Here is a 26672-nt window from a genome sequence, read left to right as displayed (position 1 = left end):
TGATAATGCAGAATATGTAATATATTTCATTTCCATTTTTACAATAAATAATAATTGGCGTCTGGAAAATAGCAAATGCTACGATAACTAATTCATACGCCCACGTTCCAAGTTGATGTTTTTTTGTATCAACCAAATGTTTTATTATGTCCTTCCCCATAAAATCAGTAAAAATATCATTATTTTCCAACAGCATCATATATGAGATTATAGATTCCCTTATAATTGCATGGTGATCCTCGCTGCCTGTGATCTCTTTGCTCAAGCAACGATTAGGACATTTTTCCACCCTTTCTATCCGCACGTCATGAGTTCCAGATCAGGACCTGTTGCCCGACTTCATAAGGGATTTTATCCTTTTGCCTTTTTTGATAATCCCTTTTTTGTCTATCTTGGGCTACAATATTTTCTTTTGCCCTTTTCCATACGACTGATAGGCTCATTATTCTTTCTAATAATTCACTCTCTTCAAAGTCATTCTCAATATTATTATTGATTTCCTTAACAATATCTGGCTCAATTTTCGAATTTCTGATGGCAGCTTTGCGTTCCTACCATACATCATATAAAATGGGATGAATCCTGTAGATTTGTGGACACTGGTTTGCATTGCAAATAATACCCCCGGAAGAACCCTAGGCCATAGTGTTTGATCATCACTCAAAACCTTAAACATTAAGTTTTGAATAGTACGAATAATCCTTTCTGTCAACCCATTAGCTTGAGGATGATATGCACTGGAAATGCGTTGCTCCGTCCCTGTCATTTTATGTAATCTCGTGGCCATTTTATTCACAAACTCTCTTGATCATTGATTTGTATCTATATTGTTTAAAATCAAAAGTTTATAAATTATCATAAATGCACATTTTTTTAACCGATATATATTTATATAATTTGATTTACAATTGCGCAGCCATGGCGGCAAATCAGACCATAAATAAATTTACAAGTCTCTTCAGCTGTCTTTGATTTCATAAGTTCTGCCTCAACCCATTTTGTGAAATAATCAGAGGCAATTGCAATACATGTGTAGCCTTCTTCTGAAGTGGGCAGGCTGCAAAGATCAATTTCTATTTGAGCCCATGGAAGAGGTGGTACATCTATTGGATTCAAAGTAGAAGAAATTTTAGAAAATCTTGTATTGGCCTTCTGACATCTATCACATGATTTTATAAAATCAATAGTGTCTTGAAATAATTTTGGCCACCAATATCTATGAACACAAAATTAACACCATAATAAATACCTTTCAGAGTTAAGTTGAGTTTTATTAATGCCAAGGTGGGCACCAATAGCTTTAGATTCTAGGGATATTGGTGAATAATAGATATTACCCTTTGTTTCTCTGCTTCATCCATTATTACTAAAGCTAATAAATAAATAGAAATTATTATTTTGTGATCACATTTATCTTCTTTATTTTTCTATAAAGAATATCTTCTTTAACAATATAATTGTTTGCCGTACATCTAAAATTACTTTTTTTACCTGGATTATTTTTAAGGAGCAAAAGATATTTTCCTGTTACTAGATATTCTTTTATTGTTTGATATTTATCTGTTATTGCTTGATAAAATTTATAATTATAAATCTAAATGTACCAATTTGATTCATTAAAAATTTTATGAGCAGTAGAATATTTTCCTGTTATAAGTATTAGCAATAAAGGATATTTTTGATACCTGCTTGATATAAAATTATAATTATAAATTTAAGTGTACCATCATTAAAAAATTTGTGATATTTTAAAGCAGTAAAGGAAGGATATTTTCTGCCACTAAGTATTAGCAGCAAATGATATTTTTCTGTTACTTATATTCTCCTATTTTGATATTTAATTGTTATTGTTGATATAAATATAAATTTAAATGTACCGATTTCATTCATAAATTTTAGGTTTTATTCTTAAAAGTTGAGGTTCGGTCATAAATTATCAATACGGTATTGATTTTACAATATTGTAGAATCAATACCGTATTGAATTTAGATTAGAGGTCAGCATTGGTCGGGTTTCCTGCCCGCCAGCCCACGCCCGCCCATCTAAGTGGGCGGGGTGGGTGGTCGGGTAAAATTTTTTTAAGAACGAGCAGGCGGGCGGGTTAAAAAATTTTTTAACAATGGGCGGGTAGGCGGGCGGGTTAAGAAATTTAAACAATAAGCGGGCGGGCGGGCGGTTAAAAAAATTAAAAATTTTAATTAATAAAAAATTGTTTTTACGAACTTAAAAAATAATAAAAAAGCCTTTTTCTGGTATAACTTTTTATAAAATAAATCAACTTTTTTCTTCAATTAAAAAAACTTTTTCTACAAATAAAAACAAACTTTTTTCTATAAACAAATTAAAATCTCCTTTTATGGTAATGAAATAAAACTTTTTTCTTATTAGATATTGAAAATTAAAATTTCCTTTTTTGGGAATAATGAAATTACTCCATTGTATTATTTTATTTTAGTAATGATTGTTTATCTTTATATTGCCCTTTTTATTTTCTTATATAATATATAAATTTTATTTTTTATAACATATTTTTAACAAAATAGTATTTTTTAATTTAATTTTAAATTATGAATAAAGAATATATAGCTAAGAAAATAAAAAATAATTTTTATAAGATAAAAAACAATGATAATAATAATAAACTTAAATCGTCAATGTGGAAACAATTTAAAATTATTTTTGATGAAAATGACAAAAAGCTAGATTGGATTCGCTGCAATGATTGCGAGTCCATCTTTAAATATTAAGCAAAAGTGGCACCTCCTTCTTCCTTCGGCATCAATGTTCATCTGCAAATTATGAAGATTTGATAGATAATAAAAAAATAACTGGATATTTTGAAAAAGACAATTCTCAATTAAACAAAACGATAAAATCTGGTCTAATAGCGAATTTTGTAGAATGCGCTAGAGACATTAGGTATTTTAATTTAATAAATTATTCTTTTATCTTTTTTAGACCATTTCAAGCAGTTCAAGGGCCTGGATTTATAAATATTTTAGAAAGATTTGCCGACTTAGGGGCAATATATGGTAAATTGGATGTTAATAAGATCATCCCTTGTGCTACAACAGTTAACCGCAACGTATCCAAAGTTACTGAGGATCTTAAGGAAATAATATTTCCTAAAATTGTAGCAATGATAAAAAATTCCATTTGCTCATGTACTACTGATATGTTGTGTGAATTTACCAAAACCGATTACATATCTCTATCAATCCATTATATACAAAATTTGAAATTAGAAAAAAAATTTCTTTTTATTTCAAAATTTCACGATGAAAAAAAGACGGGAGAAAATATTCTTAAAGAATTATTAAAAAAATTTTTAAAAATTGGTGTTCCCCGAGAATATTTTTCCAAGCTCATCTTTGTTACGGATCAAGGAGCAAATATTAAAAAAGCTTTAGAAGGGTAAATTTTTTATTAAATAAAATTTAATTATTAGGTAGATATTATAATAATTTCTGAGAGATTTTGTATACACCTAAAGAAAAAACATTCATATTTAAAGAACTATATTTTCCTTTTATTTTTTCAAATATTAGGTTTAATAGACTAAACTGTTCAGCACATATGCTGAACACAATACTTCGTAATACCTTCCAGTCAACTTTTATTTTAGAAAATGCTCCCGAGATTAATAATATTTTGTTAACTGCAAAATCATTGACGACTTATTTCAAACAAAGTGGCAACGTAAAATATCTAAGCAAGACGTTACTACAAAATATTGATATAAGATGGAATACAAAGCATTTATATAATGTATGATGAGATTTTTTTTATTCTTACAATCTCGTGATATGACTGAAAAAATGGGATCTATGGGAAAGGAAGATTTAAAAACACTGATAGATTATTTGGAACCATATAAAGATGCAACTAATGCTCTTGAGGGTGATTGCAGGCCTACACTACAGAACGTTATTATATGGTAGGAAAATTAATATTTTGGGATTTATGCCCATTTTTTCTTTATTTATAAAAAAATTAGGTATAATCTTCTACATGAGCATAATGAAATAAATATGAATATAATGGAGAGAAAAACAAAATGCGAAAAAGAAATAGATAATAAATATGAATATAATGGAGAGAAAAACAAAATGTGAAAAAGAAATAGATATAATAAAGAAAAGAGCTAAAAATTTTATAATTTAAAATTCATATGCTCCATAAAGTTTCAACATTTTTAATACAAAAGTTCCGACAAATGAGGATGTTGTCATCGGAAGAAATTAAAGAAGTAAAAAAACATATTGAAAACTTGTTAGATTTGACTTGCACAGAAGAATGTAACATCGACTTAGATGAAAATTTAATTTTACCCATTTCCCCAAAAGCAAAGTGAATCCAATTAAAAGGTATTAATAAATTATAAATTCGTTTAACTACTTATTGAATGTAATATTTGAAATATAGCATCCACATCAAAATTAAACCCCAACAGATGGGAGGATGAGGTTGTTACTGAGGATAGTACCGTATATTATGACATAACAAAATATTAAAATCTTAAAGTAACCATTTTTGATAAGTATAATTTAGCATAATTTTAAGATGCATATATTACAATTAATATAAATTTAAATTACTTTTATAAATTTTTATTTAAAGATTTCAATTGAGGAAGAGGATATACTTCAAAAGGATGTCCTACTTTGGCGGAAACGACAAGAAAAAGATTTGCCAAAGCTATCAAGATTAGCAAGAAAAATATTAGCAATTCCTGCAACTAGTGCTACTTCTGAAAGAGGATTTAGCATTGCCGGAAGGTTTTTAGAACAAAGAAGAACGTGTTTGAATCCCGAAAATGTGGATTCATTATTATTTTTGCATTATAATTACTTATAATATTTATTTTATATTATATTTTATAAATATTTTATTTGATAAAATAAATTATCCATAATTTAAATTGAATATTTTTAAAGCTTAATATAGTAATTTCCTAAATTATAAAACTTATAGAGATGTAATGTTGAAACTATTTTCATTAGATGCTTAAAATAGCGGACTTGGTTAAAATTTTTTTATAAATAATGGGCGGGCGGGTAAAAAATTTCTGACTAATGGACGGGCGGGCAAGAAATTTTAGACTAATGGGGGGGGGGGGGTAAAAATTTTTAGATTAATGGCTGGGGGGTATATTTTTTTGAAAACTATGGGCGGGTTAAAAATATTTTTAAACATTGTGGGCGGGCATATTATCCAAAAACCACCCAATGCAGACCTCTAATTAAGATGGTGTTGTTTTTACAATACTATACCGGCCTCAGACATCTTCTTTCCCTGTCTTGTCGGTTTCAGCGAATCCAACCAAATTCTAGTTCTCCGTCCTAAACACTTCTCCGCTGGCAACGGCTCCTCACCTTTTCTGGCGCTGTTATAGTACGCCAATGCCACCCACATCTCTCCACCTCCATCCTTTGACTTTCTTAACCAGTTCTTGACTACCGCTACCATCCTCTCCGCTTGTCCATTCGAACTGGGATGATATGGAGGCGCTAAAATGTGTTTCGCTCCTCTGTACAAAAGATTTCGAATTGTCTACTAATGAAGGCAGGGCCCCCGTTCGTTACCACTGTCATAGCCACCCCAAATTTGGCCCATAAATTTTTTAATACTTTTATCACGATCTGGGTTGTTAATCCTTTTACTTCCTCATATTCTACCCATTTCGAAAAAGCATTTACCACAAATATATATATTTTATTTTTGAAGTCAAAGAAGTCCAAATGGATACGCTCCCAAGGCTGCGCTGTCTTCGGCCACACACTTTCTTTATCTTTTCGGGGCATCGGAGCCCAAGAATTACATCTAACACAGGTTCGGCTGATATTTTCAATGTCTCGGTTCATTCCCCACCAAACATATTCTCGTCCCCACTGTTTCATTCTTTCCATTCCTTGATGCCCAGCATGAATCATCGCCATTACCGCTTTTCTTAGTTTTGTTGTTAAAACACTCCTATTTCCCCGCACCAAACATTCATCTATTATGGCTAATTCGTTTTGTACATATTTATAGGTCTTGTCTCCCTCTCGCCACGTTTTCTGTCCCTTAAGGCACGCTTTGATCCGTCTCAATTCCTTATCTTTCAAAGTCACCCTTTTGATCTCTTCCCATGTTACCGGCCCGCCTCTAGATACTCCTGCCATGGTCCGCATCAGTCTTTGTTTAATTTCTTCCGCCCGTTCTTGTTCTTTGTCCTCCAAATCCTCACCAGCTCCGCATCTGGATAAAATGTCTAGTAAATAATTTTCCCTCCCTTTTCGATATTTCACTTAGACATCAAAACTGCCTACGAGCAATAACCATCTCTGCAGCCTAGGCGATAGCATTAGTTCCTTGTTATCCTTCCTGAATAGATGCACCAACGGCTTGTGATCGGTGTAAATAATAAATCTGCGCCCGATCAGATATTCACGGCACTTCGATAACCATCTCTGCATCCTAGGCGATAGCATTAATTCCTTGTTATCCTTCCTGGATAGATGCACCAACGAATAATAAATCTGCGCCCGATCAGATATTCACGGCACTTCGTTAACCCGAAAATAACGGCCAATGCTTCTTGCACAATCACTGAATACCTGGTCTCTGCCGCTCTAAAAATTCTTGAGAAAAATAACACTGGCCTTTCTACCTCATCAATAGAATGCAACAACATTTTTATTGGATGCATCTACCGCCAATATCACTTCCAATTCATTATTAAAGCACACTAAAACGGGTTCCTTTCCTATTTGATTTTTTAATTCTTCGAAGGACTCCTCTTGTTCATTTGTCCACTCGAATTTTCTCCTTTTCTTTAATAATTGATATAAGGGCGCGGCTATTTGAGCAAATCCTTCCATGAACCGATGATAATAATTTACCATCCCCAAAAATGCCTGTACCTCTGCTTTATTACTGAGTCTTATCATATTATTAATTCCCGTCATATTTCTGTCCACCGGCCGCACCTCCTTTCCTGTGATCTTGCCCCAGATAAGTCACTTCAGTCACCCCCAACACGCTTTTCTCCCCGCTGGCTCTCAATCCTTTCTCTTTGATTCTTCGAAATACTTCCTCCAATCTCTGTTTATGTTGTTCGGGATTTTTCCCCGTCACCAAGACATCATCCATATAGTAGAAAACTCCCTCCATTCCCTGGAAAACCGCAGCCATCGTACGCTGAAAAATGGGAGCTGAAACACTAAGTCAGAATGGTAATCTACAAAATGCAAACAATCCTTTCGGCGTAGTAATCATTAATAACTTCCTAACCTCCGGCCTTACCGTAGTTGCAGATATGCATTAGAGAAATCCACTTTTGAAAAATAAATATTTCCTTTTAAACTAGCCAGTATTTCCTCAATTCTCGGCAAGGGATATTTAACCTCCACTACCCCCGGATTTACTGTAACTCGAAAATCTGCGCATAACCTAAGTTTCCCATTGGCTTTCTTCACAGGTACTAACGGAGTCGCCCATTCACTGTACTCCACCGGACATACAATACATTTTCGTACCCATTGATCCAACTCCAATTCCACTTCCCTTCTCCATTCAAACGGTATCCTCCGTAACGCATAAAACTTTGGAACGCAATCATCTTTTAATTTAATGTATACTCCATAATCTCTGAGGCATCCTAGGTCAACATTGAAAATCTCCCGATTACTTTGTACTAAGCTCCGTACTCCTCCTTGCACTCGGGTCATAAACAATTTTCTCCCCTCGTCTTCTTTAGCTATCAATTCTTCTTCCCTGGGCATTGTTTCCTTCTCCACTACCGCCTGATTTCCTTTTATCTTTGTATTCGTCATTTCTCGATTTTCCTGCATGGTGTTATTCATCATCACTCGATTTTCCTTCTGTGATTCCTCCTTCCTTTCGTGTACCTTTCCTTCCTCCTCCACAACCTCTCTCATTGGCGCCAACGTGCCCCGGGTAATTTCTACCTAAATCTCCTCTTGAATCATTATTTGCGGCTTCTCCACCGGAATTTCTTTCCCCCATTTTACCTTTAGGATTTTTCTTCCCTATTTCGCCCTTGGAGTTATTCTCTTTTACTTCTGTTCAATCATTACCTCCCTTTATTTTGATCCCCGAATTATTTTCATTTATCCCGCTCCTTGAATTATAGCTCCTGGAATTATTTTCCCTAGTTCGCTCCTTGAATTATTTTGACCTGTTTCGCTCCTTGCATTGTCGCTCCTTGAATTAACGCTCCTTGTTTTGCTCCTGGCTTCGCTCCTAGAGTTATTTCTCCTTGTTACGCTCCTTAAATTATCGCTACTTGTTTCGCTCCTTGGAAGACTTTCGCGGTTTCCCTCATTCAACATGGTCTCAATTCCAAGCAACACATTCTCTCTCAAGGTCATAACAGCATATTTCTCACTCGTTATTGGTATAAATATTCCCCACCATGAAAATACCCCACAAAAACTATACCATGGACTAATTCTAGTGATCCAATCCCAACCCATCACCTCTTCTATATTCCGATTAATAATCCATAAATCCAATATTTCAACCCTCTCCTCCGATATGGCCACTATCTATACCCTACCCATGGCTGCCAACAAAGTTCCATCAAACTGCCTTATTCTCAACCACTCATTCTCTATCCTTTACCCAGGCCAAATACTTTGATATCCATTATAACCAATTACCGAAATGGCAGCTCCTGTATCAAATAACATGGGAACCATTCTTCCCCCCCCCCAAATTTATCATTACTCTAGGACAAGGATCATGGACTATCCCCTCTTGTAACATATTTACGCATCCCTCTTTATTTGCTTTTCGCTGATCAAATCCCTCCTCCATGCTCCCTAACCATCTCGCCCCGACCTATACTGCAATTTTTTCACTATCATATAGTCACAAATTCTCACAATCCCTCGCCACATGTCCAGCCTTTCGGCATCTAAAACATTCCATATTTTTCCCCTCTAACTCTTCAATATTATTTGTTGGCCCCTCTTCCCCTATCTCCCGCTCAATAGTCCTCACATTTAAAGCATTTCGGCTCATCCCTCTCTGTGGGAAACCCCCTTTGTTATTGTAATTATTCATATTACATTCCTCCTTATTATGCCCAAACCTACCACAACCAGCACATCTTAATCTCTCTTGTCTACCCGGACAATAAGGGGCTATATGTCCTAATTTTCCACAACCAAAACATTTAGCCTTCCGGCAATCTCTGAGCATATGACTTGGTTTACCGCAATTATAACAACTCATTACCCCTCTTCCCCGCGATTCAAAATTTTGTCTTAATTCTACTCTCCTTCCCCGAGAATTTCTGGGCTCTCTATATGGTCGTAACATTTGATTATTTCTAATATTTTGTTTATCAGAGCTATATACATTACTATTTATATCGCTATCCGTCCACCCTTTAATTAACTTCTGAACCGGTAACCAAGTAACTTTGCCCATCATATCCTCTTCTCCATTATGTCCTTCAATGAAAGTTTGTCCTTTAATTCTTACACTGCGACTCCTTCTCCTTTCCCAAACTAAACTACATATCCATATTAATAGTATAACCAACGCTCCAAAAATATTATACTGAACCTCCCAGTATTTAACAAATTTTTAACTTTTCATCACGGCGTTATAAAAAATTTATGATCAATTTCAAAATAAAAATCTTGGTTATCTGTAATGTCAACAAGTAAGATATTATAAGTAACGTAAATATGCCAATGATGCATATATACATGCACACTTAATAGGTCAATGGATGACAAAACTATTGTAAATTTCTTGTAACAGATTTATGTTTAAAAATATTTGGGCAGCACATCCTACAACTTTTGATAAATATCGTCTAACAGCTTTTATAATTCCAAAAATTTGGGCTGCACTTCAGTGTATCTAGCTAATTTTCTAAAATTTTGGTTAAATTTGTCTAGCAGATTTATTAGAAAAATTTGGGCAGCACTTCCGTGTATCTGGCTTAATTTCTAAAATTTTGGGTAAATTTGTCCAACAGGTTTATATTTGGAAAAATTTGGGCAGCAATTCGGTGTACTAGGCTTATTTAGTAAAATTTGCGCGAATTTCTAATATATTTATTTTTGGTAACATTTGCGCAGCACTTTCGTATAACAGGTTTTTACTGGCCAAAAATTTGTGCAGCACTTTCGTGTACTAGACCTTTGTGGTTACAAACAACCTAATAACGTTCGAAACTCTCGGGTATCCTACCTAATAACTTCCGAACCAATCGGGTATTTTACACCTAATAACTTCCGAACCAATCGGGTACACCTAATAAATTCCGAACTAATCGGGTATCCTAACCTAATAACTTTCGAACCAATCGGGTATACCTAATAAATTCCGAACTAATCGGGTATTTTACACCTAATAACTTCCGAACCAATCGGGTACACCTAATAAATTTTGAACTAATCGGGTATTTTACACCTAATAACTTCCGAACCAATCGGGAACACCTATTAAATTCCAAACTAATCGGGATAACGCGAAGCAAGTAATTGGCCACCACTATTTTAAAAAGTCCAATACTAAATACTTTAAATGTCAAAATTATACTATTTATGATTTAAATAGTAAATATTAATGCAAAAATTATACTGTTTATAATTAATGTTTTTCAAAGTCAAATATGTTCTTACTTGTCGCGAGTTCAATATATTTTCCCTTTTTTTTACAATAAAACAGAAATGTATGACTGAATTTTTTTAAAAAAAATATAAAAACGCAATAATCATTTTATTTATTTTTTCCTCTATATATATATCTATTTAATGAATGCATAATAATAAACAAAAACAAAAAAAAAATTTTCTAATTTAAAATTTTTTTATAATATATCACAAGAATGAATGCGCAAAAAAAAATCAAAAAATAATAATCACAAATAAAAATTGAAAGAATGAATGCGCAAAAAAGATCAAAAAATATTAATCACAAATAACCCATTTATTATACAAAGTGACTCCTCGCTAACACGATACACATAACAAGATCTTTAGATCATAACCTTTATAACTTTTAGTTATAATTATTTAAATAAAGATATATTAATTTGTAATATCTTCTATGAAAATAAAAATAGTTTTAAAAATATGTAATAAAAACCTTCGAAACTTTTCCATTCATAAAAAACAAGCCAGGTACCGTCATATAAATTCTCGAAACACCCTTGAATAAAGAAAAAGGAAAAAATTATCTTAAAAAAAATTATAAAAATTCTTTCTATGAGATAAAATTACAAAACTTTAATTTTCCCGGAAAAGTTTAGTTTTTGTAAATTATTAATGAAAAAAGATTGAATATCGCAGCAAATATAAAAACCTTATTTAATCGATATAATATATATTTAGTAAATAATTGGCCCTGCCGGTGTAAACCATTTTTTATTATTTTTAATGGCGGCTCGGATTTTATAAATTACCATGTCTCGGACCGGTCTGTGTCGCGATTTGGGCAAGGAGTTCTGATATCTACAGCTTTTATTCAAATTATAATTATTCCTTTATTCCAATAATTAACAAAATAAGTAATCCAGAGGTATTGATATAGAATTCTTGATCAGTGAACGCCGAACTGGCCAGAGCGGATAAAATTTTAAAAATAAAAATGGTTTTTTCTTGTCCAATATAAATCCAGATTTGTATTTGTTTTATGATAGATAAATTTTTAGCTAATCTTGGATAGCTATTTTTATGAACCTCGTCATCAAATTCTAATTCTCGGCTGAGGCCTATTTATAAATAATTATGATAATATTTTTGAGTGACCCGTTGTTATTTTTTTATATATACGCTGAACAATTAGAAGTAGTAATGTTAAAATTAAATGTTAATTTCTTTTTCAGTTTCTATTAGTGCTTTGCTTTAACTAATAGAGTAGCCAGTTTAAAAAACTATTAGCAACAAAGCCAGCCCGCCAATTTTTTTTTTAAGGAAATTTATCAATATTTAGGGATTTGTGAGTTATTTTAATCTGCACGGCCTGGCCCAAATTTCTTTAAAATTTATTATATATTTTTAATTTGCATAGGTAATAATGGTGATTTAAAATATCTAATTTAAAATATATGGCCCGGCCCGGGTATTTAAAAAAAAAAATTTGATGCTCGGCCCGGGTATATTAAAAAAAATTAAAATACGGTTCGGTCCTTGTACCCAGGCCTGGTTTAAGGCCCTGACTTGTAGGTCTCTGATCTGATTTATAATGAGCGTTTTTAATTTCCCTGATAAATCTGATTTACCAAATCTATTCCGAAGAGAATCGACTCTGGGAATTTCATACGAATTCGGCAAAAAAATTTTGTATTATAAATCATTAATTGAGCGCGTTTTATTAAATTTTAAATCTGATTGTGTCAGAAATGCATTCTATGTGCAGAATACCTACCCTTGAAAAAATTTTAATTTTTAAAAATATTTTGAAAAATTATGAAAAAATTAATATAAATTAAAGTTTCTCATAAGTTTGTCATAAAATTGTCTGAAATTTATAAGTAGTGTCCTATAAAAGCTCGGCTAAGTCGCTTTGGAATTGGCTAAAATTAACCGATTACGCAACATTAAGGGTAGGTATTCTACACTTATAGTGCATTTTAGGCCAAATAATAACAAAATATAAAACAACACCCATCAAACTATCGCCTTACCAAAATTAAGTTTATAAAGGGAGACTACTGTCTAAAATTCACAGGGAAGGCAGAGAAGAAGGGCTGGTTGGATCTATTTCCAAAATCATCATAGGTCCGAAAATAATTGCATTTGAATTTGCTAAATGCAAAATGATAGTTCAAACCCTTACCTCTAAATTATACACCTACAAAATTTAATATAGTATACTTTTTTCTCAAAATTAATTTTAGTAAAAACAAAATTTCTTAATCAAGCCGTAAACTCCTTATCAGTGTAGGGAAAGATGAATCAAAAAATTTAAAAATAAAGTTTGGTGTTGTTTAAGGGAATTTTCAATTTAACATTCAACATTAAAATGTGATTAAAAATATTTCTTGCCTTTTGGACCTCGATTAAAATTCGACTTTTACGATAAGTCTCTATAGGTTTTATTTCATTTGTATAAACTTCCGAAGTTAACAAAATTTTACAATATTTTACTACTTTTAAAAGATATTTCAAATTACTTATACTATCCCCTTCTTCCCCCACTCCTTTCATTTCCTCTAGCATATCCAAATTAGAACAAAGGAATTTCAAATGCAAACTACCACTTTTAATTTCAATGCCGATCTTGAGTTATAAACCCCTTACTACCTCTCCATTTGATTCATTTATTAAAATTTCCTACTCCGCTAATAGATTTCTAAGTAATTTGAGCATATGACAAACATCTAGTAACATATATATTTTTTCCTAATCAAAAAATTTCAGCTCAATATATGGAATGATATTATCAGGTTCCATACTAACACCAAGCAGTTTGCTCATTTTTTTATTAACAGAACAACCATCGCATACTATGGCCTTACAGATAACTCCAGTTTCATTTAGATTGAACAATGCATCTCTCACTAAATTAGCTAGGATATCTGAATTCATTTGTGAAACTAGAAAATAGGCTATTGGCATTTTCCAGCTGCTATTAAGACAGGTAGCCATAAGAAACAGTGCCTTTGTTGCTTCTGGACAAGATTTATTTTCCTTTGTTGATTTTGTCCCATCACATAAATCAACATAACCATGATATTCTGCTTTGTGGGGGTCATAATCTATTTATGTTTTAATATGCATTTCATCAAGGCTAAATACGCAATATAACTGCTTTTCTGATTTTTTTTGGTAGCTTTTAATTTGGGTAAATGAAATAGAAAGGAAACCTTTATTTAATTTAATTTATTTTAAAAAAAATTATTATAATAAACCTGTCATGATTTCAATCTTACAACTCCATGCCCTTAATGTAGATTCCGAAGGCATACAAAAGTGTGATTTGAGAAATCTGTAAGCCTTAGGTGAATAAAAATGCATAGTCAATGCAAATTGACGGAATTCACCTATATATATTTTTTTTTGTGGGTTTAAGATGCCTCCAACTGTGTATATGTGTTTTAAGGAATACAGAAGATGTCCCTGTAAAGTGCCTGTCTATAATATTTTCGACATCATCTGATAACAAATTTTCATCTTTTAGTGAAGTGATTATTGTTTGTAAATTGATTATTTTATTTTTTCTTCTTTTTGAGCTCCTATAATAAGCATGTTCCCCTTTTTAAGCGTTTAATTATAGCCTCTTGGTAAATAATTTTTCTTTTTAATGTTTCATATGTCGCGGAATAATTATGATCATTTGTTATATGTATAATTGGATCATTTTCATAAAATATATCACTTTTTAATGGTGTTTGTATGTTATTTGAATAAACATTCGTTATCTAAAAAGTTTATATTTTAAAATATTATTTTAACTATGTAATGATATCATTGGCGTACGCAGCGGGGGGAAGGGGCAGGGGGACAACCCCCCCCCCCCCCCCCAAAGCCAAAAAATGCAGATGCCGGATATATTTTTCAAAAATAATTGTGTTTCGAGTGTTGTCCAGATTTAATTTAAAACATTTCCATATTTTTTAATTCGTTTGTAAATAAAAATTTTAACTTGTAAAAATTGTTAAGAATATATAAATATGTTATTTTAACAACTTTTTACAAGTCAAATAATTTTATTTTCAAATAAATTAATAAATATGGAAATGTTTTGAATTAAATTTACACTGTACTATATTAATTTATATTTGTTAATATTTATTCCTATCTCATATTAAATATATATTTAATTACATCTATTATCACATTCATCACTAAGTTTATCAATTAATTTCGATTTCAAGTTTTCCAGCGTAATATTATCTTATTATTTTCAAATTTTTAGTGGCGTAATATTTATCTACCATATATAAATTTCTAGTCAAATAATAATTATTCTGAAATTGTCCAACAGGGAGAAAGAAATTGCAACCTTGTCCTACGAGATAGAGTCTCCGCCATCAAGCAGTAACAGCTTTTATGGAGTTAGCCGATTATTTGCTATTACTGATATATCACAATGGCCTGAAAGAAATTTTTCCTTAGAAGCAGGAAAATTAATGGATTTAATGCTTATTCCAAATTTTATTTCTCATTAGAATGTACAATTATTTTATGTATTACTTTTCAAAAACATGATGACTTGATTAAGAAGATGAGAATAGCGGAGAGCATTTTATTAGAATTCAAGGAAATTAGGGCTAATGTTTATGAAGAATTTCATATTTTATATGTTATTGTTAAGTCAAAAGCAGAGCTATACTTGTTTAATATTTGTCTCACTCGACTTGCAGCAAGGCAAGCTCATAGTTAAAACATTAATATAGGATCAGTAGAAGAGTATATCTTAGATACAAATTTATAAACCAAATAAATGAATGGTTTTTAATTCGTTATGCAGCACTTACCAATCTGCAAATATTATTTCGATAAAAGCCTTCCCAACCTTTTTCAGATGGTGATAGAAAAAAAAATATTTGTTGGATTTTTATCATGAAGATGTTAAAGTATCTTATGATGCCTTATTAGCTGAATAACTAAGTTTATAAGATTAACTATGGTTGATACAGTCCCAAAAAATGCTATGGATGCTCTGCATTATTTCAAACACATTTTAGATTATATTCCCAATGTATTAAAAGAGTTTATATATATATTAGCAACTCTTCCCAATAATTAACTAATGAGAGAACATTCTCTTTTTTAAGAAGAATAACAGAGCCCTGCAGAGGTACCATTTGCAGGGCACGACCCGGATTTTTTTAAAGATTTTTACGGCTAAGCTCAATTTTCAGGCCCGGCCCGGCCTTTTTATAAAATTTTCAGACCCGACCCGGATTTTTTTAAAATAAATTTTATTTATTTTTGATTTTTATAGCTAATAATAACGATTTCAAATATAGGCTGTTTTAAAATATATAATCCGGCCCGGATATTTTTTTAAAAAAAATTTTCAGGCCCGGCCTAGATGTTTTTTTTAAAAAATTCAGGCTCAACCCTGGTGTTTTTTTTTAAAAATTTCGGGCCCGACCATACGGTTCGGCCCGGGGGCCGGGCCTGCAGGTCTCTGAAAAACATACCAAGAAGTACACTTTTGAAAGTAGATTGAAAGGTTTGGATCTTTTGAATATTCATAGGCATTTGACAACAAGCAAGGATGAGATAATTGAAAAATTAGCTCAATCCCAATGAAGATTGGATTTTACATTGTAAATAATATAACATACAAAATACAATTATTCCCTAAGCTTTTTGTGTATTAATTTATATTTCTAACATTTAAATTTTTTATACTTTATATAAATTTTAAAGCTCAAAAAATTCAAATCTATTTTTGGTCATTTAAGTGATTCTTTACATATAATTTTTTTATAATTCACATTAATTTAAAATTGTGTATTAGAAATAGTTATTAGTCCTAATAAATTTATGCTTGATATTTTTAAAAAACAATAATATTTCTTAAAAAATTTTATTATCCCCCCCCCAGACCAAATTCCTGCGTACACGCCTGAATGATATTGTTAACATACATTATGAAGTGGCTTAGATATACTAAATATCGATGGAATTAAATCTTCCTTCAATAAAATCTTTCCGGATAAAGTATGAATGAAACAAGTATTTTTAAAATGCCTTCCATAAATAATACTGTATTTATTAGGCATAAAATTTTTCTATTTATAGCCTGCAACCATTTTTCCAATAATTCTTAGGATTTTAATGGAAATCTATATTTAAAAATAGGTGAATAATAATGAGTAAAATATAAGCTATATTTATGACATTGATACAAAGATAGATAGTATATAAAAATCAATATAAATATCAGATCAGTTATTAGTAATATAGTATTGGATAAGTAAAAATTTGTTGATTGGCAGATCCTTTATTATTATATATATGGTTTACATATTTCATACAAATATTTAAAATGAAACTGTATCAGAGTAAATATGTAAAAATAGAAATCTTATCAACTCAAGAGGAAGAAGCATTATTTGTCCTAGCAATAAAAATGAGAAAACTTTATATTTTTACTAAATAAGGATTTTTTAAAATGTTTGTAGCATATTAATGCTTTATGTAATAAATATGTTGCATATAAAAAATAATATATATACTGTGATAAGAAATATGTGTATTAGATTCTATTTTATTTGTTTTATTACAATTATAAACACAGCACACTCCCATTATCTAAATAAAATAATAAATGCTAGTGATATTAAAAGATCTGTTATGCATGTATCCTAACATGCATTAACATAAGATTTATAAGTCCATGCAGGATTAGGTAAACTATATTTCAAAAATTAAAAGGTGGGTTAGTCTGAGATTCATTTTTTAAATATAATCACCTAGTCCACCTTCATAAAAAAAATCTTATGAAAATTTAAGAACAAAAGATACTTTAAAATATTATATCATAAATCGAAACCTTTAAAACTAAATTATGGTAGTACGTGATACGTGAAATATAGCGCATATGCCCTCTAACCGTTGAGTAAACAACAGAGCTACGCTAGGTATTCCTCATTTCCATCTAATTGGAAAAACGAAATTAATTTGGGTACGAAAGTAAAAAAATGTGAGGAGCCCTCTACAAGTTTGTGGGCAAGCCGCACGTACTTGTACACACTTAGGCGTCCATAGGCTTCAAGAGAAAGAGCGGGGCAGAGATAAAGAGCCTATGCCCAAGAACTGCTGCGTAAGTTTATTACTTTAAGGGTGGGTTGTGGCTGATTTTAAGTTTAGAAAAATTTTGTTCAGGCATATATTGTTTCCAACATTTAAAATATAAATTACATACCAATTGAGTTTTAGTTTGTCCTGATCTAGTAGCAACACAGTGGTTTAGAAATATTAAGAAATTATTTATTTCAGATATCTATCCTTAATACGGAAAAGTTTTTTGATAGAGTTTTTGCAATTATTTAGTTTGATGAATTGCTTCATGTTTAAGCTAAGTTCCATAACATCTTTTATTGTTATAGTACCATAGGGATTTATATTTAGTGTATTCTTTTTTTTTATAAGTGTATAGCCATTTAATTGCATCATGAACTAGATTATGTTCTGAGTTCCTTATGATGTGGGCGAGGAATTGAATGCGCCGTTTTTTTAAGGTAATGTTTATTGGGGTGTGTTTTGATACCTTCCATAGATTATTGTTGGATATTACTCTCGGGTAGAAGATTCCGTTAATAATTCGGAGGCAGTTATCTATGAATGATTGTAATTTTCTGTTCTCCGTTTTGTTTAATTCCCATAGATCTCCTCCATATAGCAATATTGGAATAACTGTGGAATTAAAAATTCTTAGGCTGGTGTGTACAGATATTTCTTTTGTTTTCCATATTTTCATGTATTTATAAAAGGCTCCTCTTGCTTTTTGTATCCTTATTTTCAGCTCTTCTTTATAACCTCCTGTGTTGTCAAACATGACGCCTAGATATTTTATTTTGTCAACTATTTTGATTTCATTTCCATCGATTGTGAAATTTAGATTTTGAGTTGCGTTTGGAGAAGAAAGAATACAAGTTTTTTTGAAATTTATTTTTAACCCCATTCTTAGGCTAAGGGTTCCCTAATAAATATAGCATATCTTTCGTTTCTTCGTCGATATGATGACTATGTCATCGGCATAAGATATTATTTTGTTTTCTAAACGTATTGTTGTGTTTGAGCTTATTTCTATTAGATTTGCGCATCCTAGGACCTCTTTTATAATTTTACTGATCATAATATTAAACAGTAACGGTGATAGAGTACAGCCTTGTTTCACTCCTTTTTTTATTCTGAAGGTGGGGGATATTTTATTGTTTACTTTAAAGCAGGCAGATAGTTTAGAGTAATGATTTCTCAGAATGTAGATAATATTGGGTTCGATCCCACTTTCCAAGAGTGTCCTCCATAGGGCCTCGTGATTCACAGTATCGAGCTCTACTAATCTATAAAAGTGAAGAAGGCAGGGATTTTATATTTGTAGCATTTTTATATTGTTATTTTTAATGCTAGAATTGGCTCTAGAATATTTTTATTTGGCCTATAAGCGCAGATGTATTTGGGTAGTAAGTCTGGAATTGAAGACATGATCCTGTTTTTTAGAAGGACCATTAAAATCTTAGACACTGTAGATGTAAGGGCTACCGCACGATAGTCTTTAAACTCTGTTGGGTCATTTATTTTGGGAAAATTGCATAAATAGGACTTATTCCATTCAACAGGTGTTTTGCCACTATCCCAGATTTTGTTATATAGAGATTACAGGAAAGAGGATACAGTTTTGGTTGCTGTTTTTAGATGTTCCGCTGTTATATTATCAAGCCCAGGGGCTTTATTATTGCGTAATTTTTTAATTACTTTTTAGATTTCCTCAGTGGAGAAACCGGATGGGGGTGGAGTTACGTGCTCATTTATGTTTGTCTGGCAGATGGCTTTCCTTGAATCAAAGACTGTCATATAGTAATCTAACTATAATGCTATTTGTTCATCCTGGCCCGAAATTAAATTTCCATTAGCTAAGACTAAAGAAGGTAGCTTCTTGAAACTGTAGGGTTTGCAGAAATATTTTAGTTTATTATAAACTTCATATATTCTGCTTTCTTTCATATCTTTCTCTATTTATGCTTTTTCTGCCACAAATTTCCTTCTATCACTTCTCAGCAATTTCTGATTCTCTTTCCATAGTTCTCTGTTCAAGTTATTGCCTTCTCTAAGCTGGCTGATTTTTCCTAGAGTTTCATTGGATAACCACTCTCTCCTTAAGTATACATTTATATTTGGTAACATGTTATAGGATTCAGTTATATCTTTCTTGAAAAGATTCCAACATATATCTACGTTTCCATTTGAGGTTATATTTAGGAAATTTTCTCTCTTCCTGACCAACATTTGATCAAATTGTTGTATATCCTCTTGTGATTTTGCTTTTATTTGTTTACGGTTAAGGATAGGTTTTAAGAAATTTATTCTATGTCTGGTCATATTTGGGCCTATCTCTTCGCGATATCCCCATATATTTTTTATTGTCATTTTTGCCACTATCGCTCTGTGGTCTGACAATTTAATAATAGTGGACACCATAACATCGTCAAACCACCCATGAATATTTGATAATAATGAAATCGATTTGAGATTTTTGGTTAGCTCTTACAAAGGTGTATGTGTTTATTTCTCGATAGAGAAAGAAGGTGTTTTCTATTTTGAAGTTTTTGTTTTTAAAATAATAAAGTAATTTTTTACTATCTTCATTGTTGGTTTGTTGTATAGTTGCATTTCCGATAGTGTTGGTATTAATATATTCTACGCTTTTGCCAATTTTCAGATTGAGGTCTCCTAGTATTATAATGTAAGTCTCAATGGCAGAGAATCAATCAAATTTAACCTATCATTTCTTCTTGGTGGGGCATATATATTTACAATTATTGTCGGTTTGAATTTTATGTTTAGATATAGGAGACCGCATCTTTCTGATATGGGTACAAATTTAATAATTGATTTTTCTATCTTTTTGTTTGCTAGGAATGCGACTCCTGACCAGCTATTAGAGGTGGTACCGGAACAAAGAGTTTATAATCTTTAAAATCTGCGGTATTATTCCCTGGGCAGTGGGTTTATTGGATGCCAATTATATAATTTTATATATGCAAAATCTCTAAGCAGTACTGTTAATTTATTTTTCATTCCGTTTATATTTAGAGACGTAATCCATAACTTACCATAAACTGTGTGCTCCGAATTTATGGGTGCCATATTATTTACCGTTCTAAGATAGGAATCAAAATCTAAAAGTTTTGCAGGTCAAAAAGAGAAATCAAAAGAACAACTATATTATTATTAACTATATGTTTCTCAAATGTGTTAAAGACTGGTGATGGGAGTATATAATTTAGTAACAGCTTATGATTATCTAGAGCGAAAAATAAACCGTGTGTGTCAAAACTATATTTAATCGCTCATGGGAAATAGAAGAGCAAATAAGGCTAATAAGGGTAGTATTGACTCTTTTACATTGTATAGTTTAAATTTTAAATAAGAGTTTGTAGTTAAATAAAAATAAATTTTAATAACTGTATATGCGATCATCATTTTCCATAATATAATTGTTGTTTTTTTTTTGTTTTTTTTTAAATAAAACTAGACGAAGTCGGAGAAAAACTAGTGCCCCATTATTAAATATTCTATTTCGTTCTATATTTTGAGATAAAGAATTTCGTGTAGGACTAAATACAGTTAGAAAAACTATATATCTTAAGAAAATTAAATCTTTTATAAAATAAATTTGGGAGGATAAAAGGAGGTAAAAGCGACAAAAAAATTTATGGAGAGAAAATAAATAAGCGAAATATTAACCTTTAATCCGGAGTATTTACTAGGATCCGAGTGATTGGGTAAATTACGATAAATATAAAAGTATTGCAATATAAATTAAAATTTAAAATTTATTTTAAGTTTTGAGTATGGCAGAAAAATTCTTAAATATAATATAAATGGGTGAAAAAGAAAACAATTATGTAGAACTACTCTAGTTGTTTCCGTTTCGATATCTAATTTATTACAGAAAAGTAAATAAAATAATTAAAATAAAAAAACATGGAGATCATAATAGTTTAGTAATTTACATGTTATTTATTTATAATATTCAAAATTTCTAAAAATTATAAATTAAATTACAAAATTATAAATTACCATTTATTTATAATATTCCAAAGTTATGATCATTTTGGAAATAAAAGGAAAAGAAAACAAACAAAAATAATAAATAATAATAAAAGGAACCCAACAAAATTATAATACATGAATAAATAAAAAATAAGATGGAGTTCTGAATGCTAAATTTAATAATTTTAAAAAGGATATAAATAATAATTTAAAATGGAATCTAAAATGGAGGATATATTTAATATAGGAGAAGAGGAGATTTAAAAATAAAATAAAATGGTGAATAGTTTAGTAAACTTAGTTTTAAATTACTATAAGAGAAGGGTAGATTAAAACCTAAAAAAAATAAAATGAAGGATAACTTAGTAAACTTAGTTCTAAAATTAACATAAGAGGAGGGGAGATTAAACAGAAAAGTAAAATTTAAAATGGAATCTGAAATGGAGGATAGAATTAATATAAGAGAAGGGGATTGAAGCAGAAAAGTAAAATGGTGTATAACTTAGAATTTAGTCTAAAAATACATTCTATACTAATTTGATTATATTAGAAATTAAGGTCTTAAAGGATTTAAGTCTATATTAAAATTGATTATATTAGAAATTAAAGTCTATACTTAAATTGATTATATTAGAAATTTGGTTTTAAAGGATTTAAGAAGGAACTTAGTCCTCATTTTTATCTTATATGTATTAAAGTTATATTAAGATTAAGGTCTTACAGAAATTTTGAGTAAATGTAGATATGTCTAATTCCATCTTATATATATTAAAGATTGCAAAAATAATATTTGGAAATTACATCTGAAAGAGAAGGTGAATACAAGGTAACCTGGGTACTTTTACAGTACGTGGTAATCTGGATCTTGGTTATTCAGCTGGATTAATTCGTTTAACTTTGTTAATAAAATTTATAACTCACATCATTTATAACCCACATCATGCTAAAACATATCAAAAATATAGAATAAAAATTGATACTTGTGCTTTGAGACAACAATCATTGTATTCTCACCAACGAAAAGTTTAGGTTATAATTCTGATCATTACCATTTTAAATCAAGGAGATAATTTAAATTTTTAATCTAGTTGTCAATTAATTCATTTAAAGGTAGCATCATATCCTATCCTCTTTTTCCAGCAAAATTTTATAAATTATTGAACTTAATCATGTGTAAAAAACCAATTTACAATCCTCAATTTATCGTAGTAACTTGTTTTCTATATATTAATATTTCTTGCTGACAAATAATGGATAACCAAACTACAAAATGGCGCTACAGCTGATTACAATGTGTGGACACTTTTATAATGCATTGAATAAATGAATCGCCAATCTATAGTTATATATATCATTGCCCCTGTGTCAAAAGAGTCTGTTCGCGAAAAACATAGTTTGAATGGTAAGGCGTCTTTTTATTATTGGTAGTCGGTCTAAATCCATTAATATTTTAATTTCTTCGTATTATTAGGGCTAATTATTTATTCGAGTTGTTCTTTTGGAGGAGGGAGGGGGGTGCTTCTTAATAAAAAAATTTTTATGTTTAAACCAATTTTTCTATCTCCCAGAATAACATAAGGATTTATATGGCTACGCTTCATAGAAAATGTAAAAAAGTATGATGGCACAGAAAATGTAAAAAGGATATTTTCTGCCTTTCGATTTAGGGTTGTACACTTGAAGTAAACAACATTGTTTTGCAAGAACAAAGATTGCTCTCACAAAGTAAATATTTATTCCAAAAATTTTCTCATCTTCAGAACAAAATGACGATAGTAATGCACAATCACTAGTTTCGCCACTCTAATAAAATATATGATATTCGCCAGATTAATAAAATATAGCAACTGAACTAAAATGGAAATATATTATAATTTGTTATAAAAATTGCTAAGTTATTTTTAATAATACATGAGGTATGTTCGATTCATTCAATCTTAGCTAAACATATAGTTAATATTTTTCAATATCCATTTTTTTTATCTATAATCACATAACTAGAAAGAGACTCTTCGAGAAGCAAGAACCTAACAAAAATCAATTAAGGAAATCATTATTCTATTGTTTTTCCCAATCCTGAGTCACAATAGTCGAAATTTCATCATCAGAGATTACATGAATTAAGTTCTGAGATGTGTAGCCATTCAATTCGACAATCTATCTATGATGCTGAATATTGTTTCATGTCTTGTTGTGATACTATGGCCTTGATCAAAAAAATGCTTACCAAGTTAATACTAAATGTCTCACTCAAAAATAATAAAAATGATTTCTGAGGACTAATTATCTGTTTGGCTCAATGTTTTAAATATGACTTTTCTTAGCGCCTTGCTAATTTAATCTATTTCAGACAAAGCTCCATTCAAAATCTTTATATATTTTTAAGCCCGAGCCTAGCCATTATTTAAATTTTAGGCCCGAGTTGTCCTATCCCAAATTTAATTAAAAAATATAACTAAACGCATATTTAAACAATCAATTAATATAAATATTAATTCCTTTATTCTAATCATAGAGAAATCTATTTTATTGCTTTGAATCTTTTTTATATATTTTGAGTCATAAAAATAGAAAGCCTTAGCCCTATTTTCAAAAAAAATAATAAAATATTTTTAAACCCAAGCTCGATTTTGACATAATTGCCAGGTTCAACTAGGTCTGTCTAAATGTCGATAAATATAAAATTGTAATTTTCATCAAACTCATTATCGTTATTGCAAGTAATGTAATTCATTTAAGATAATGCATTCACGACAATGCATTTGAGACAATGCATTCGCGATTATTTCTCGATAATACATTCGCGCTAATACAATCGCGTGTAAGCGCGATCATACATTTGCACCAATGCATTCTTATATTAAATTAGCTTTAATATTTTCGCGATAATGCATTCGCTGTAATTTATTCGCTATAATGTAGTCGCTATGCTGCATTCGTGGTAATGTATTTGCAATATTATATTCGAACGCCTTTATTTAACAGCAATAAATGGTGTCATATAAAGTTATTTTATTTTTTTATTCAACACGCTTGTTTTACATATAAATATTAAAAAAAAGTTGTTTATTATTTTTTTTAATAAATTTTTTTTTACGTATTTTTTTTTAATAAATTTTTTTACGTATTTTTTTTAATAAATTTTTTTACGTATATTTTTTATCTAATGGAAAAAATGGTAATTTTAAAATTGATGCTTATTTAATATATTTTTATTTAATAGGAATTAAGATATAATTTAGAACTAAAATATTTTTCTACTTTAAAACAGGTTGTGAGTAATTATGAGAAGAATAATCATCAGCTCATTATTCTTCTCAAAAAGGATTAATTTCAGATAAAAATTCATTAGTTTTACAAGAAGGGGATAAGAATATAATGAAAAATATTAAAATGCCCATAAAATACAAACGAGGATCAATACACAAAAGGCCTAAAAAAATGCAAAAAAAGAGTATTATTTAAAAATTATAAAATATTTCACAGTTAGCAATTTTTGAAAATGATATTATAATATACATGTATTTTAAAAAAGATTTTTCCCAAGCTAATCAAAATATGACTGAAACAATTAACCTACCACATTCCAATACAGAAAACACTCAACTATATGGTATCACTAAAAATTAAATGTTTATTGTTTATTAAAATACATTAGCAGTCAAATTATCTTCATCTCAAATTATTTCAAAAAATTTGTTAGGCACTCAAGTTAAGATACCAGAGAGTAAACATTTTACTTAACAAAAAAATAGCCACAAACTTATATTCCCAATATCATTTTCAAAATATACCAAAAAATTTAGGCCCTCAGTCAAAAACTATTCCAGCTAGTATATTTTGTGTTTTAATTTTTATTAAATATAAAATAAAAATAGCATTCGAATTCTCTTCATCTCAAAATATTTCAAAAAATATATTAGGCTCTCAAATTAAGCTACCAAATAGTAAACATTTTTCCTTTATTTTATATAACAAAAATTATAGCAACCAAAACTTTAGACTACACTGGATATTCTCTTCAAAATCTTTCGAAATTTTTTTAGGAAACCATAAATAAAACAAATAATTATATATTTAGAATGTTTATATTAAATTTAAAAATATATAGGAACCAAATACAATCTAATAGAGCTTCCAGAAAACATAACAATCAAGATTTCAAAAACCTAATAAAAAGCAATTTATAATTTATATTGGATTCTAATATATCAAATTTTATTTCTGTATATATATTTACAATTATAATATATTATTGTATTTTATAATACATAATTTTAATTATATATATATAGAATTATAATATATTATTGTATTCTTACAAATTTTATTTCTATATATATTTTCAATATATTTCTAAAATATAGAATAAAAAATATAAAATAGATTTGTTATAAATAATAAACATTCAATATTTTTGACAAAAAAAACAATAAAAATAATTCTTTATGTTAAATTATATTGTTTAAGATATATTCATAGGAGGATTCATAGAATAGTTTTTTGCAATGCCTGATCACCATTAAAAATATTATAAGAATTACACAATATAATAAATATTTAAATAAAGTAAATTTTTAGGTTTGAAAGATTTAAACAAAGTATAAAACAGATTGTGAAAATCCTATAAATAGAAATATTAGGAGTAACATAATTAGCAAAGTTATAATATTAAGAATTATTTGAAACAATTTATTGAAGAGATCAAAATTTGAAGCCTTTCCTAAATTTTCAATGACATAAGAATAAGCTGTAGACATTGATGTTCATGTTTTTCACAAGTCCCTTGCAATTTATTTTAGTATCTTTCAGCCAATTTATTTTTATGTTATGTAAAAAAATAATAGCATATTTGGGATTTGATTAAGAAATCTGTCACCATGTCTTAATAAGCTAACAGAAATATTTTATTTTTATATATAAAATATCAAACTGAATAAATATTATTTAGTAAATTTTGA

General features: G+C 29.8%; 1 protein-coding gene and 1 long non-coding RNA gene across 3 annotated transcripts; one reads left to right on the top strand and one right to left on the bottom strand.

The window, feature by feature from the left end:
- Positions 1 to 22786, bottom strand: LOC135931647 (uncharacterized). Of its 2 annotated transcripts, XR_010573112.1 has the most exons (6): positions 22513 to 22786; positions 1605 to 1685; positions 1492 to 1560; positions 1250 to 1372; positions 907 to 1190; positions 1 to 822 (listed from the first exon to the last, which is right to left on the bottom strand). It is a non-coding gene; the product is annotated as an uncharacterized LOC135931647 (long non-coding RNA). The 2 variants fall into 2 exon arrangements; XR_010573111.1 differs by having other exon boundaries at positions 907 to 1372.
- A 2256-nt stretch (positions 22787 to 25042) lies between these two features.
- On the top strand, positions 25043 to 25884 carry LOC135929173 (uncharacterized). The gene is made up of 6 exons (XM_065465705.1): positions 25043 to 25165; positions 25247 to 25324; positions 25370 to 25438; positions 25518 to 25544; positions 25590 to 25658; positions 25823 to 25884. Exons 1-6 carry the CDS (start codon positions 25090 to 25092, stop codon positions 25882 to 25884), a joined length of 381 nt encoding a protein of 126 aa, XP_065321777.1. The 5' UTR covers positions 25043 to 25089.
- Positions 25885 to 26672: the final 788 nt, after the last annotated feature.

Source organism: Gordionus sp. m RMFG-2023, chromosome 1, assembly GCF_954871325.1.
Source record: "Gordionus sp. m RMFG-2023 chromosome 1, tfGorSpeb1-WG-v2, whole genome shotgun sequence".
Classification (NCBI taxonomy): Eukaryota; Metazoa; Nematomorpha; class Gordioida; order Chordodea; family Parachordodidae; genus Gordionus; species Gordionus sp. m RMFG-2023.
Note: the sequence above shows the minus strand (reverse complement) of the source record. Positions and strands in the feature narration are given on the sequence as shown.

Bases quoted from the DNA above. Each gene is read 5' to 3' on its own strand.
- LOC135929173 (XM_065465705.1), top strand. From the start codon at position 25,090: ATGAAAAATATTAAAATGCCCATAAAATACAAACGAGGATCAATACAC. The intron at 25,439-25,517 runs GTAAACATTTTA...CAAAAAATTTAG, and splicing joins TCAAGTTAAGATACCAGAGA to GCCCTCAGTCAAAAACTATT. The intron at 25,659-25,822 runs GTAAACATTTTT...AAAAATATATAG, and splicing joins TCAAATTAAGCTACCAAATA to GAACCAAATACAATCTAATA.